Genomic DNA, 16376 nt, shown 5'->3' on the forward strand with positions numbered 1-16376 from the left:
TTTATTTTTTACAAAGGTAATTTTTATTTTTTTAACATCTTTATTGGAGTATAATTGCTTTAGAGTGGTGTGTTACTTTCTGCTTTATAACAAAGTGAATCAGCTATACAGATACATATATCCCCATATTTCCTCCCTCTTGCATCTCCCTCTCACCCTCACTATCCCACCCCTCTAGGTGAACACAAAGCGCCGAGCTGATCTCCCTGTGCTATGCGGCTGCTTTCTAATAGCTATCTACCTTACGTTTGGTAGTGTATATATGTCCATGCCACTCTCTCACTTCATCTCAGCTTCCCCTTCCGCATCCCTGTGTGCTGAAGACCATTCTCTACACCTGCGTCTTTATTCCTTTCCTGCCCCTAGGTTCTTCAGAATTATTCGTTGTTTTTTTTTTTACATTCCATATATATGTGTTAGCATACGGTATTTGTTTTTCTCTTTCTGACTTACTTTGTATGACAGTGCCTAGGTCCATCCAGCTCACTACAAATAACTCAAACTCGTTTCTTTTTATGACTGAGTAATATTCCATTGTATATATGTGCGACATCTTCTTTATCCATTCATCTGTCAACGGACACTTAGGTTGCTTCCATGTCCTGGCTGTTATAAATAGAGCTGCAATGAACATTGTGGTACATGACTCTTTTTGAGTTATGGTTTTCTCAGGGTATATGCCCAGTAGTGGGATGGATGGGTTTTATGGTAGTACTGTTTTTAGTTTTTTAAGGAACCTCCATATTGTTCTCCATGTGGCTATATCAATTTACATTCCCACCAAAAGTGCAAGAGGGTTCCCATTTCTCCACACCCTCTCCAGCATTTATTGTTTGTAGATTTTTTGATGATGACCATTGTGACTTGTGTGACGTGATACCTCATTGTAGTTTTGATTTTCATTTCTCTAATGATTAGTGATGTTGAGCATCCTTTCATGTGCTTGTTGGTAATCTGTATGTCTTCTTTGGAGAAATGTCTATTTAGGTCTTCTGCCCATTTTTGGATTGGGATGTTTGTTTCTTCGATATTGAGCTGCATGAGCTACTTGTATATTTTGGAGATTAATCCTTTGTCTGTTGCTTAGTTTGCAAATATTTTCTCCCATTCTGAGGGTTTTCTTTTCTTCTTGTTTATGGTCTCCTTTGCTGTGCAAACGCTTTTAAGTCTCATTAGGTCCCATTTGTTTATTTTTGTTTTCATTTCCATTTCTCTAGGAGGTGGGTCAAAAAGGATCTTGCGGTGATTTATGTCATAGAGTGTTCTGCCTATATTTTCCTCTAAGAGTATTATAGTGTCTGGCCTTAGGTTTCTAATCCATTTTGAGTGTATTTTTGTGTATGCTGTTAGAAAGTGTTCTAATTTCATTCTTTTACATGTAGCTGTCCAGTTTTCCCAGCACCACATATTGAAGTGACTGTCTTCTCTCCATTGTATATTCTTGCATCCTTTATCAAAGATAAGGTGACCATATGTGTGTGAGTTTATCTCTGGGCTTTCTATCCTGTTCCATTGAGCTATATTTCTGGTTTTGTGCCACTACCATACTGTCTTGTTTGCTGTAGCTTTGTTGTATAGTCTAAAGCCAGGCTTGATACCTCCAGCTCCGTTTTTCTTTCTCAAGATTGCTTTGGCTATTCGGGGTCTTTTGTGTTTCCATACAAATTATGAAATGTTTTGTTCTAGTTCTGTGAAAAATGCCATTGGTAGTTTGGTACGGATTGTATTGAATCTGTAGATTGCCTTGGGTAGTATAGTCATTTTCACAATGTTGATTCTTCCAATCCAAGAACATGGTATGTCTCTCCATCTGTTTGTATAATCTTTAATTTCTTTCATCAGTGTCTTATATTTTTCTGCATACAGGTCTTTTGTCTCCTTAGGTAGATCTATTCCTAGGTATTTTATTCTTTTGTTGCAGTGGTAAATGGGAGTGTTTCCTTAATTTCTCTTTCAGATTTTTCATCATTAATGTTTAAGAATGCAAGAGATTTCTGTGCAATAATTTTATATCCTGCTACTTTACCAAATTCATTGATTTGCTCTAGTAGCTTTCTGGTAGCATCTTTAGGATTCTCTATGTATAGTATCATTTCATCTGCAAACAGGGACAGTTTTACTTTTTCTTTGCCGATTTGGATTCCTTTTATTTCTTTTTCTTCTCTGATTGTTGTGGCTAAAACTTCTAAAACTATGTTGAATAATAGTGGTGGGAGTGGGCAACATTGTCTTGTTCCTGATCTTAGTGGAAATGGTTTCAGTTTTTCACCATTGAGAATGATGCTGGGGCTTCCCTGGTGGCACAGTGGTTGAGAGTCTACCTGCCGATGCAGGGTACACGGGTTCATGCTCCAGTCTGGGAAGATCCCACATGCCGCGGAGCGGCTAGGCCTGTGAGCCATGGCTGCTGAGCCTGCGAATTCGAATGTTGGTGTGTTTAATGTTGCCCTAGAGGTCTCTGAGGCTGTCCTCACTTCTTTTCATCCTTTTTTCTTTATTCTGCTTGCAGTAGTTATTTCCACTATTTTATCTTCCAGGTCACTTACCCGTTCTTTTGCCTCAGTTTTCTGCTATTGATTCCTTCTAGAGGACTTTTAATTTTATTTATTGTGTTGCTCATCATTGTTTGTTTGCTCTTTAATTCTTCTAGGTCCTTGTTAAACTTTTCTTGTATTTTCTCCATTGTATTTCCAAGATTTTGGGTCACCTTTACTATCATTATTCTGAATTCTTTTTCAGGTAGACTGCCTATTTTTTCTTCATTTGTTTGGCCTTCTGGGTTTTTGCCTTGCTCCTTCATCTGCTGTGTATTTCTCTGTCTTCTCATTTTCCTTAACTTACTGTGTTTTAGGGTCTCGTTTTCACAGGCTGCAGGTCCATAATTCCTGTTGTTTTTGCTCTCTGCCCCCAGTGGCTAAGTTTGGTTTAGTGGGTTGTGTAGGCTTCATGGTGGAGGAGACTGGGGCCTGTGTTCTGGTGAATAAGGCTGAATCTTGTCTTTTTGTTGGCAGGATCGCATCTGGTAGTGTGTTGTGGGGTGACTGTGGACTTATTTTGATTTTAGGCAAACTCTCTGCTAATAGGTGAGGTTGTATTCCTGTCTTGCTAGTTTTTTTGGCATAGGGTGTCCAGCACTGTAGCTTGCTGGTTGTTGAGTGGAACTGGGTTTTAGCGTTGACATGGAGATCTCTGGGAGAGCTTTCACCATTTGTTATTACATGTCGCTGGGAGTTTTCTGGTGGACCAACGTCCTGAACTCGGCTCTCCCACCTCAGAGACTCAGGCCTGACACCTGGCCAGAGCACCAAGACCCTGTCAGCCTCATGGCTCAGAACAAAAGGGAGAAAAAAAATAAATAAAATAAAATTAACTTATTAAAATAAAAAAAATTGTTAAAAATAGAAAAGTAATAAAAAGAAAAGAAGCAAAGAATGAAGGAAGAGAGCAGCCAAACCAAAAACCAAATCCACCAATGATAACAAGTGCTAAAAACTATTTTTAAAAAAACCCGAAAAACAGAAATGGACAGACAGAACCCTAGGACAAATGGTAAAAGCAAAGCCATACAGACAAAATCAAACAAGGAAGCCTACACGTGCATACTCACAGAAAGAGAAAAAGGAAAAAAAAAAAAAAATATATATATATATATAAAATCATTTTAAAAAGGAAGAGAACAACCAAATCAATAAACAGATCTACCAATGATAATAAGCTCTAAATTCTCAACTCAGATAAACATAAAACCAGAAACAAATTAGATGCAGAAAGCAAACCCCAAGTCTACAGTTGTTCCCAAAGTCCACCACCTCAGATTTGGGATGATTCGTAGTCTATTCAGGTATTCCACAGATGCAGGGTACATCAAGTTGATTGTGGAGATTTAATCCGCTGCTCCTGAGACTGCTGGGAGAGAGTTCCCTTTCTCTTCTTTGTTCGCACAGCTCCTGTGGTTCAGCTTTGGATTTGGCCCCACCTCTGCGTTTAGGTTGCCTGAGGGCATCTGTTCTTCACTTAGACAGGACGGGGTTAAAGGAGCAGCTGATTAGGGGGCTCCAGCTCACTCAGGCCGGGGAGAGGGAGGGGTACGGAATGTGGGGCGAGCCTGCGGCGGCAGAGGCTGGCATGACATTGCACGAGCCTGAGGCGTGTCATGCGTTCTCCCGGGGAAGTTGTCCCTGGATCCCGGGACCCTGGCGGTGGTGGGCTGCACAGGCTCCCCGGAAGGGGGGTGTGGAGAGTGACCTGTGCTCGTACACAGGCTTCTTGGTGGCTGCAGCTGCAGCCTTAGTGTTTCATGCCCGTCTCTGGCAGCCATGCTGACAGCCGTGGCTCGTGCCTGTCTCTGGAGCTCGTTTAGGTGGTGCTCTGAATCCCCTCTCCTCGCGCACCCCAAAACAATGGTCTGTTGCCTCTTAGGCAGTTCCAGACTTTTTCCCGGACTCCCTCCCAGCTAGCTATCGTGCTGTGTTCACGCAGCCAACCCCAGTCCTCTCCCTGGGATCTGACCTCCCGATCCTGAGCCTCAGCTCCCATCCCCCACCCACCCCGGCGGGTGAGCAGAGAAGCCTCTTGGGCTGGTGAGTGCTGGTCAGCAGCGATCTTCTGTGCAGAATCTCTCTGCTTTGCCCTCTGCACCCCTGTTGCTGCGCTCTCCTCCGTGGCTCCGAAGCTTCCCCCCCACCCCCCGCCACCCACTGTCTCCACCAGTGAAGGGGCTTCCTAGTGTGCGGAAACCTTTCCTCCTTCACAGCTCCCTCCCAGAGGTGCAGGTTCCATCCCTATTCTTTTTTCTCTGTTTTTCCTTTTTCTTTTGCCCTATCCAGATATGTGGGAGTTTCTTGCCTTTTAGGAAGGCTGAGGTCTTCTGCCAGCGTTCAGTAGGTGTTCTGTAGGAGTTGTTCCACATGTAGATGTATTTTTGATGTATTTGTGGGGAGGAAGGTGATCTCCATGTCTTACTCTTCCACCATCCTGAAGGTCCCTCTCAGTGTTTTGTACTTTAACTTTGTGCTTATAGAAACATTAAGGAATGTAATAGATCTGTGGGAGGTTTAAAAACTATAATGCTGAGACTCTTCCTCTAAAACAATTAAACCAGTCTCCCGGGAGTAGATCAGAAAAGAAATCTGCTGTATTAACAATAGATATGAACAAACTACTATTGTTTCAGTATGCTGACTCTTTTCTATTTATGCTTTACAAATTTTGCCTTGAGGTGCTACTGGCAGCACCAGATACCAGGTGTTTAACAATTCCTCTTTTTGAAAGTGATTCATTTAAAATCATAGTTTAGGATCATACTATTGATACATCTTCAAAAATCTTCTGAGTAGCCTAGATTCTTATTAGCACTTGGCACTTTTAGGTGCTCCTACTTGAAAATATTTTAAAGCAAGGCAATGATAGGTCATATTGATAACATGAAAAGAAAGTCAAGCATTCCATTTTTTACTGAATAATGTTAGCTTTATTATTATAATAGAATACAGTATGACATAAAATTAAGAGCTTTTGCTAAACTCTGTAAAGCAATACATGCATCTGCCATAAACAACCTCGATTCATGTTAGGTTTTATTGCCACTTCACTGCACTAAGGTGCGATAAACATTCAGTGTCATCTTTAAAAAATTTTTCCTGGGAGTTTACAGGAACTGTCCTCTATAAGAGTGTGTCTTTATTTTCAAGGAAGACTTAACTAGTATTACATGGTTTAGCAAAGCACTGTAGAAAAGCTACATAGAATCATCTGTCTTTGATAAGTTGTGCAATCAATTTATACAATAGAATACTGTCCACATATACTAACAAACTAAGAAATGATAGAAATGCAGTCATTGCATAGCAGAAAGCAGACTAATAAGAAATATTCACATCTAATGAGCAAAATACAGACCAAATGTTAGCTATGAGGAGTCTGGAAGATAAAATGCTCTTAATAAACACATTAGATTAACGCCCCAAAATAACAAGATTAACAGCAACACAGAAGTTAGAGCCATATTTTACTTTATTTCTATACATGATATCTACACATGATACCGAAGGATGAAATATCCTGGTTCACACTTTATTGGGCTAGCTTATTGAATTTAGGCAGGACCATATCAAACAATAAAGCACATTTAAAAACAAAACCAGAGTTTGTTTAGGAAAACACAAACTGTATTTTCCTGCATCATTGGATAGCAGCTTTTTGAGACAAACATTGCTCAAAACTTGGGTATGGATCCCAACTGTCTTATTTGGTAATTATGATGACAGGTTTATGTCATAGTATTCTAAATGTGGTTAGACCATAACCTGTGGATTCTGGACACTAATTTTAAATATCTCTGAAATTCTGTCAGACAAAAGGAGACTTCAAAAACACCTTCTGCATAAATATTTATTTCTAAAACATCTGGGAAGTAATGAAACAGACTGGAATTTTCATAGGGAGTATTAATGGACCTCTTGTCATTAAAGCCCTTACGTAGTATGCCTACAAATATATTGCTACAGTATAAATGAAATGTAATATTACTCAATAAAAGCTATTTCCTGTACATTCTTTCATGTATTTTTATATTTAATGCTACATATGGTACAACACTTATTGAAATAGTTGGTATCAGCAAAGATAGCAATAATATACAGTTGATTTTCTAGCTCCCACTAGTGCTTTTCCATTTTCTTTCTATATTACAAGAGCTTAAAATAGGGAAATGTGGGATGACTTGAGCAGATAGCAACTGATTTACTGCTGTACACTGGACAATTACAAGCTTTCTCTCCATAAGTAGATTTTATACCCATATATTGGAACTTCCATCTGATTCCTTCAGGCTGTTCTGGTCTTAAATGCAGGCTCTAAAAGTATTTCCATAGCATTTAACAACATTCTAACAGCTAAGAGCGGTGAGTCCTACACAGTATTTTAAGAACACAACCTTTAAAAAAGTAAAAAAATTTACAATCTCATGCCGTATATTTACATATATAATTTATATATTCTATATTTGTTTACTAGTCATAAATTTCAATCTAAAGCTTTTAATGTACTGTTATATAAAATAATACATTCAACAATTCTAGAGCTTGCAAAATATTTTTGCCCCTCTAAAAACATCTTCAGAATGAAAATCCAGTAATTATTTGATGCTTGTGCTATCTGGATATAGACAGGATGGAAAATAAATCTTTTAAAATTGTTCTATTTAAATTTATTATTTCTTTTTTTAGTTTTATTGAGTGTGTATCTGTTAAAATGACTCCTCATTGAGTCTAGTGGTAAAAGCTCAGATGATAGTAAAGCAGCCTATTTAAAGCATTTGTCTCCATTGGATTAAATGTGCTCTACAGTGAGGAACTGCACATTTGCCAATACAATTTTCCATAAATTTTAAAATAGCATTTAACAACAAAATAATGCATTAGGCATTTCTTAAAAGGAGAAAGAGTGGGGATCTTTAGCTTTGGAAACAGAATGTTAAAGCTATACATCGGTTTAAAAAACAAAACAGAAATGTAAGAAGCACATTGTAGTTTGTGCAATAAAGACATAGATTTTTTAAAATGCTTCTTCTTTAAACATTTGTAATTTATTCTTTTAAACACCTTCACATAAAAATATTTTTGACATATACAGTATCTTTTTTTCTAGAATATCTGGAAATATATATCTACAAATGACCCAGAGTTATAGAGTTAAGTTTGATTTTTCTTCTACTTTTCCTCATGTCTTTGGATTTACTTCCCCCACTTTTCCTCTCTCTTCCCTTCTGTCTCCTTCTGTCGTGATTTTTCTGTCTTGCTCTCTCTTTCAGAATCCTGTCTCTCAGCTGTATGCTCTGCTCTGGACTGCCAGACAGGGGTCTGTTGTTCTTATATGAATTATGGAAATAAGGAAATCTTCAAATTCTTTAAGATAGAGGCAATAAAGCAGATGGGAATTACTGCGTTGAGAACAGAAAGCAATTCCCAGCGCAGAGGACTGAACAACAGAATGTGAATGACAGGACCTATTGATGTGGGGTAGGGGCTTTTAGCTGAGGCTCTCTGTTTAAATATGTAGCCCAATAGACCAAGTTAAAGATTCCGAATAACAGCGGGAAGGCTATTCTTGACAGTCGGTCAATTTTGCTTACACTGTTAAAGGTTTTCTTCGGTTCTGGTGGTTTTGTTTCCGTCTTGACTTCTTTTGGTTCTATGGTTGCACTTTTAGCAATGGTGGCTAAGCCGGGGTCACCCCTGGCCAAATTAGGTGTGTAGCTGGTTGCTGTTGGAGCATAAGTGTTGTTTTTCTTAATGAGAGGATCCTTCATTTTCTTTGGCTGTAGAAGGAAAGAGTAAAAGTATTTTGTTTAGTAAACTGTGGGAAGCACATTTATAAGTTGCTGAGCAAAGGGACCTTTAGAACTCAAACATGTGCTTTATTTAAAATCTAAGGAACGTAATTTACAACTGCATTTTGGGGAAAAATGAAAAATGCAGATACAAACGTCTAGTTATAAGATTGACAAGTGACCTTGTAGGACATTTGTTCCTGTCCAAAATGTCCATAAGACAGTTGGTCCGTAAGACATTTGGTTTACGCCAAGTCCTTGAAATGTGGTCCTATCCAAAATGTCCATGAGCATATCGGGTCCACGCCAAATGGTTTTGGACAGGATCAAATAACAAAGTCCTTTGGTGTGGACCAAACATCTTATGGATGTTTTGGGCAGGACCAACTATGACCACGTATCAAGGACTTTTTGGCATGAGCCCAGGTCAGACTAACAGAAATACCATCAGGTTTTTCCCAGCCCAAAATGCTTGGTCGTTGTTTTAGGTCACTAAGTTTTGGGGTAGTTTGTTTTGCAGTGAAAAACTGCTGAACTAATTATTATTTGTTCCTTCTCCCCATGTTTCCAATGGGCAAATGGCAAAGCAGGGGTGGTCAGGATATCCTGAATTCAATTCTTGCTCAGTGTTGGCTGCTTATCAACGTTATCTGTGCAGTAATTGACAAGTGCGGTATTTCTTAGAGTTTCTGTCGTACAGACATTTCTCAAAAATAAAGTGTATCATTGTTTAGAGCTATGTGCTCTGATACAGTTGCCATCCGTAACTTGTGACTATTGAGCACTTGTAATGTGGCTAGTCTAATTTGAGATGTTCTGGAAGTATAAAGTACACATAGGATTTTGAAGGCTAAGTATGAAAAATTTTTAAAAAGTACAGGGCTTCCCTCGTGGCGCAGTGGTTGAGAGGCTGCCTGCCAATGCAGGGGACACGGGTTCGTGCCCCGGTCCGGGAAGATCCCACATGCCGCAGAGCGGCTGGGCCCGTGAGCCGTGGCCGCTGGGCCTGCGCGTCTGGAGCCTGTACTCTGTGGTGGGAGAGGCCGCAGCGGTGAGAGGCCCGTGTACCGCAAAAAAAAAAAAAAGTACAATATTTCTACTAAATAACGTTTAGCATTATTTATACGTAAAGAGGATATTTTTGACATACTGGCTAAAGTATATTATTAAACTTAATTTCACTGGTTTGTACTTTTTAAATAAGGCTACCAGAAATATGTTAATTATATATATGGCTCACATTTGTGGCTCACTTATATTCCTGCTGGATGGCACTAGTCTAGGAGAGTGAGCCTTGTTTTCTTGTGCACACTAAATCACCAGTTAAAAATTTTTTAAGTGTAAATGTCTTGGGCACAATCTTGCATTTTGAATCAGAACTCCTAGGGAGTGAAGCCTGATTATTGACATTGTGAATAAACTACACAGAGAACGTTCATGAGCAGCTAAACTTGACCAACCAGACTCGATATACTCTGGAAAATCTGTATTTTTAATATCCAATCAGAATAAACTATTACTTCTAGAAGAGCTGATATTTCTCACTCACAAGGTGCAATTTTAACAGGTTAATTTCTTTATTATCCAACTCCATGACCTATCTGCTACCTTTTCTCCTCTCCAAATCCTTAAGCATACATTCACTGGGACTTAAAACCAAAAAAAAGCCCAGATTTTTTTTTCTCCTAGTATCACACCATTAAAAGTAAGGCCACTTAGTCCAAGTATACACCCATTTCATAGTGAAGGCAGATTTGCTTAAGCTTTAGGAGGAGTGACAGAAATTTCTATAATTATTTGTACAAAAATAAAATGAGTAAAATTGATTCTGTCTGAATGTGGTCCAAATGACTACAAGTCAAAAAGTGATATGAATTATTTCAACACAAACAGCCAGACTGAACTTGTATTGAGTCTACTGCTTAGAAAATAGCAGATCTAATATTAAAGGATACATTGAAAAGCATGTATGTCCTTTAGATAAAATGTATATGCACTCTGATGTTGAAGAGAGGCAATGGGTTCTAATCTAAACAAAATTTGTTGAGTGACAGACACCTTATTAGATAAACTGAAATGAATAATCTGCCACAGGAAGAATTCTTGGAGAAGAGTTTGTATTATTGGTAGATTTTGTCTCTCCTACTGCCAATTTATCATAATACCCTAATGCTAAATTTTCTCAACTTAAGTGTTTTATTTCTTTCTTTCTTTTTGCAGCGTCATGTTGAAAAGGATATTTAGAAATATCTGGTTGGTTTCTCAGGAAATAATATAGTTTTTTTCATTTCTGAAAATATTGAGCTCCCCCATATTCATTAAGAAGTTGGGGGCTTCCCTGGTGGCGCAGTGGTTGGGAGTCCGCCTGCCGATGCAGGGGACGTGGGTTTGTGCCCCAGTCCAGGAAGATCCCACATGCCACGGAGCGGCTGGGCCCGTGAGCCATGGCCACTGAGCCTGCACGTCTGGAGCCTGTGCTCCGCAACAGGAGGCCACAACAGTGAGAGGCCCGCGTACCGCAAAAAAAAAAAAAAGAAGTTGGTATTTCTTTCAGCAATTAAACATATGAGGATGGATCTTGAGAAGGCTACTATATGCTTGCTTGAAAACATGATGCCCTATGTGGATTTTCTTGAAGTTATACCATGTCAGAGATTGAAATTTTACCTCTCCTGAAAACACTCACCTGGTCACAAGAAAAATATGTTATTTATTCTCTCTGAATGTCAAAATGAGACCTGGATCACACTGTGATCATGCTCCTTATTATAAGCTAATCAAACTGGCAAAGCCCTGGGGAAGATTTTTACAGAGACATAGATAAATTATAAAAAATATTCTCTTTCTCATTAGGATGACAGATATAGGCATTATGTATATGTATCTATCTATCTATATATATACATAAAATATATAGATGTGACCATACCTATAGCTATATGTGTACACTGAATAACACGGACTGTAGATTGATAGAGATTGAAATATTTTATTTGAGACACAGCACTTGAAAGACTAACATACGGTCAGAAAGAGAGAAATATAAACTCAACTATGAGCTCACCAATGCCTCAACCCAAATTCTATGCTTTCCAGATCAAGTTCAATTCATCTAACAAGTCATTAACCACTGATACTGATGAGCCACAATCAGAAAGACATTGGCCTCTTGCAGCATGCAAAGAAAGGATTAAGATAGAAAAGCAACTTTTCCCAGTGCTTGCATTTCATTTTTCAGTTGCATATCACCGATGTTTGCATATAATTAATTTTGAAGAACTTTAACAGAATATGCCAGTGATTCTAAGATGTGCATTTTTAAAATGTCCACATCTATGACTTTGGGCTATGTCTTACAATTGGTAGTGTCTTATGATCACTCATCTTCAGTTTTGGTGCTCTTTCCTTTGGGACTGCCCTTTTGTTCTAGGACAAATGGAGGCCATCAATGGCTAAGGTAAGTATTGGACACAAACTCTGTCTCCACTCTCTCACCCCTTTCTCCAACTGGTAAATGCAGTCCCTTTTGTCTTGTCTCCTCTTTACTGAACCTGAGCCTAGGTTCTTGATTTGAAAATTCAGAGATTTATTTATACTGGGCAAGGATGTTTCAAGGCAAGGTGAATTTTGAGGACTGGTTCTGGCCCATTTTGCTTGTGATAGTGCATCTGATGCAGAACCTTCTATGCTGTTGCTTGTGTACAAGATCATTGAGGTGTTCACCTGTGGCTGAAAGGTAGAGCTCAAAGAACTTTTGCTTGGCAGCATATTTTCTTTCTTACGTATACGTGTGTTAGTGGTACATCGTATAAGCAGTAACGCTTTAGATTCTATTAAATGTGGTAGATGTTTCCAGCACAAAGGATCCTCTTTTCAAGTATATTTGTGGAGCTATGGGAAAAACATCATTAAATGGATTTCTTTACTATACACCCTCTCAGGCTCTTTACTATACTGTGACTTGGTGACAGTATGCAGAATTATTCAAGTGTATTTGACCACAGAACTGTATTTTTAGGGACTGACTCAAGACACTAGAATTCTATATTTGCTGTAGAGTGATTCCTCCTAGATTACTTCTAGATGTCTTAGAATCTCTGTGTCTCTGACTTTGCCCTTCTTTCCACCATCGCAAGGCTCCCTTGCATTTTGACATATTTTTCCTTCAAACCCCAGAAGTAGAAATATCCTCCCCAACTGTGCTTTATTTATTTCCTTATTTATTTTGGCTGCATCCTGCAGCATGCAAGACCTTAGTTCCCTGACAGGGATGGAACCCTCACCACATGAATTGGAAGGAAGAGTCTTAACCGCCGGACCATGGGGAAAGTCCCTCCCAACTATGCTTTAAAATCCACTCTAAAGTAGGTTCTAATTGAGAAGAACAGTGATATTCTTGACTTGATAATTTTCTACAGTGAAGAATTTTTCTGTGAATTCTGTGTGTTATGATTCTTAAAGCAAACCTCTATTTTGGAAAAAGAAAATGTGTTTCCTACCCTTTAGTGAAAATTAGAGATAATGCATTTTGCAAGCTCAATTCAATTGAGCCATTAAAGTAATAACATTTCTGACCAAAGTTATTAGGCTTGGAAAACAACCAGAAGACTATAATTTTCAAGTTACAGAAATTATAATGGCATAATTGCTCCTAATGTAAGGTTTGTTAAAACTGTTCTCCAGTCAATGGGGACCATAGGAAAGCATATTTGAGGAGAGATGTTTACCTTTGTGTTTCTCCTTTATCTCATTCATTCTACTCTGAACATCTATCCACTGAAACAACATTTGCTTAGCAATAACAAAATTCTCATAGCACTTAATCATTTGTGACATAAGAAACAAAGAAACAAAGAATCCTCTTTACCCTGCATTCTTCATCCATTCCCCCAAATCCAAACATCCCATCCTATATGTTTTAAAAGACATAATAGTGCTATATCACAGGAAATATTAAAGCATTTACCTTTTCTGGAACCACACTTTTGCCATCCCATGCATAACCTCTTTTGGTGAAATAGTTTACTGTGGCAAACTCAATTAGAGCTGAGAATACAAAGGCATAGCACACAGCAATAAACCAATCCATAGCAGTTGCATAAGCCACCTTAGGGAGGGAATTTCTGGCACTGATACTCAAAGTTGTCATGGTGAGCACAGTTGTTACTCCTGTAAAGAAAGAAAGTGAATTTGTAGGTTCATACTACAAACTTTCATCACTGAGGTCAGCCTACTTATGTAAAGGGAAACACAGACAGAGTGTGTTTTCAAGTTCATCCCATTTTGGTTTGGGATGAATGAGTTTTAATTTAACCCCAGTGTAGTTTGCAGTTCATGGTATGGCAGTATTGATGGAGAGCTCTTGGAGGGATAAACTCCTCTGCTATTGAGAAGCTGTTAATAAGATAGTAAACTCCCGTAAATAGATGTCTTGAACATGGTGTCCTGGGTAGGAAAGGAAATAATATTCCTTCACTGTCCCCAACTGTAGGAAAAAGAAAGCAGGTATCTTCACTGTCCTTGATCCATAGGTAGTCTCTGGATCCTCAGCTCTGTTTAATATTCTACCTGTGTACTTTGAATATACAATCCAAGAAACCAATAACTTTTTGATAATTCATCATTGATAGATAATTATTTTAGGATAATCTTGTTACATTATTAACTCTTTGGCCTTTATACTATATTTTCCTGATTCTTCAAATAGATACTCTTTTGAAGATGTTCCTGAAATAAGTTGCATGTTACTTGCTTGAGGTCACATAGCTCAGAAGTAGCAAAACCAAATTTGAACACATTCATCAGATTCAAATGTCCACAGTCTTACTCTCTCTGCTAATGCTGCCCTATCTTCCCTATTCTGTGAATCTATCCCTACTGATTAAAATCACCTACATTCAAAGCAGTTTTCACATCAGTTGCTTTTAGTTTACTTAGATTATTATAAGTGTTGGTATGTGAATGATGACATCCATTAATGTTCATTTAACAAATTAATATTATCAACCTACTATATGTAATGCACTAAACTAGTTAGAATACTATAAGTTCCCTTTTAAGCCATTTGAAAATGTATGAAAAAAATCACAGGAACCCAGTGGGGGTGGCTTAGGTTGCATGATGTTGAAAAAATCTTAACCTCTTCCAGTAACTAGTTCCTCACTACTTCTTAGCTCTGTAGCCTTGAGTAAGCGAGTTAACTTCTAGGGCCCTCAGTCTCCATAACTTTAAAAGTGATGATTTAAACTTCATTCTCTTGATTGTCTACATCATTGTTGAAATTCTAAGAGAGGAAAAGTTCTGCACATTTACAAGATTATTTGAGGATTAAATATAATAATATGTGAAAGCATTTTAAAGATAAGTAAATTATTGCCACAGAAGATATTGTCATCCCATGTGTCTAAAACTCATACCTATGATTCACCCTTTTGATTAATTTTAGAGAATCAGCAGGGTTACACAGCTGGTCGGTGGCTAATTTTTCTAAACTGCTTTAAACCATACAACATTCCCTAGTTTCCATGATTTTCAAGACAGATGATCTTTAACTCTATTAGAAAGTGATAGGACTAAGAAGAAACACTGAGATTTTTATTAACTCATATTTTTGATACATGGTCACAGTTGTAGGAAATAGCCTTACTATGAACATTAGAGGTGTTGCAGAAAGTTCTGGAGCATTAACCATATTATGTAACCAACAAATGGTTTCAGGAATATTGGTGGGAAAATAGCCCCCAGATTTACATATCAATATTAACTTGAGCAAAGAGCAAGGTAATTAAATGTCAGTATTTGGAAAACAGAGCAACCCAGTTTCAAATCCCAGCTCTGTAACTGCTGAGTGACGTTGGGAAAACTGCCTCACGGTTGTGAGCTTCTGGATTTTTTGTAATTATTTCCTTATAAATTAATTTTACTAAGTCTAACTCAGAGGGCTATTGTGAGTATTAAATAAAATAATGTAATAAAGTGTTTAGCACTTAGCCTGATACTTACTAAGGACAACGTTAATAACATTTTTTAATTTTTTGGCTGTGTTGGGTCTTCATTGCTGCGTGCAGGCTTTCTCTAGTTGCGGTGAGCAGGGGCTACTCTTCGTTATGGTGCATGGGCTTCTCATTGCAGTGGCTTCTCTTGTTGCAGATTACGGGCTCTAGAGCGCAGGCTCAGTAGTTGTGGCACACGGGCTTAGTTGCTCCGTGGCATGTGGGATCTTCCCGGACCAGGGATCGAACGCGTGTCCCCTGCATTGGCAGGCGGATTCTTAACCACTGTGCCACCAGGGAAGCCCCAAAGTTAATAACTTATTATGAACAACTTCAGTCCTTTTGGATAAATCCCCGCTAAAGTGAATTCCATTTTTTATTTGAATTTTGGCTTATGTGGGCCACCAACTATTAAAAGTAATTGGGGAATGGGTGTTCTTAAAAAAAAGTATCCATAAATTAAAAACAGTTAACAATAACATAAAGAGAGGTGTGTGTGTGTGTGTGTGTGTGTGTGTGTGTGTGTGTGTGTGTGTGTGGTCTTACAATTCCTGCTATAGGGAAACGGAAGAAACCAAAAATATGCTGAGTATCTATTGTTTCAAGTATTGAGCCCGACAATTTACAAATTTTATTTTATTTTTCTCACTTAATCTTTTAAATGGCACTATTTTATTTTAATTGTACTCTCATTTTATAGGCAACTGACACTTAGAAGACTGAAGATTGAACCTAAAACTTGGGTCTGTCTGGCAGCAAATTTACATGACCACAGCCTCCAAATGAGAAAGAGGATGGAAGGTTAAGAAGATGATGTTTTAAGACATGAAATGGCTCCAGCTTTGTTGCCTTTTGGATGCCATTTACTAAACTCTTATAAGGTACAACTTTTGCTTTATTTTTTCCCTCTGGTATTTTTTCTTTAAATACCCATGACCCTCTCAGGCATTCCCCACAGCTCAGAGGAATGCACTGGGCGCAGACTAGAAAGAATAGAGACGTGTACTAAATAAATGTTAGAAGGCTGAAGGTCTCAGAAAATTGTATTTGTGATT

General features: G+C 38.3%; 1 protein-coding gene across 2 annotated transcripts in view; it reads right to left on the minus strand.

Moving 5' to 3' along the window:
* Positions 1-5430: 5430 nt before the first annotated feature.
* GABRA1 (gamma-aminobutyric acid type A receptor subunit alpha1) overlaps positions 5431-16376 on the minus strand; it is a 61023-nt gene continuing 50077 nt past the window's right edge. The window contains exons 9-10 of one of the 2 annotated variants that reach the window (XM_032627128.1): positions 13296-13498; positions 5431-8317 (exon numbers count right to left, since the gene is read on the minus strand). In XM_032627128.1, coding sequence (XP_032483019.1) covers positions 8006-8317; positions 13296-13498 — 515 coding nt within the window. In that variant the 3' untranslated portion in view covers positions 5431-8005. The remainder of the gene's footprint in view (positions 8318-13295; positions 13499-16376) is intronic. The other variant, XM_032627127.1, reaches the window with a different exon arrangement.

The sequence above is a fragment of the Phocoena sinus genome, chromosome 3, assembly GCF_008692025.1.
Source record: "Phocoena sinus isolate mPhoSin1 chromosome 3, mPhoSin1.pri, whole genome shotgun sequence".
Lineage (NCBI taxonomy): Eukaryota > Metazoa > Chordata > Mammalia > Artiodactyla > Phocoenidae > Phocoena > Phocoena sinus.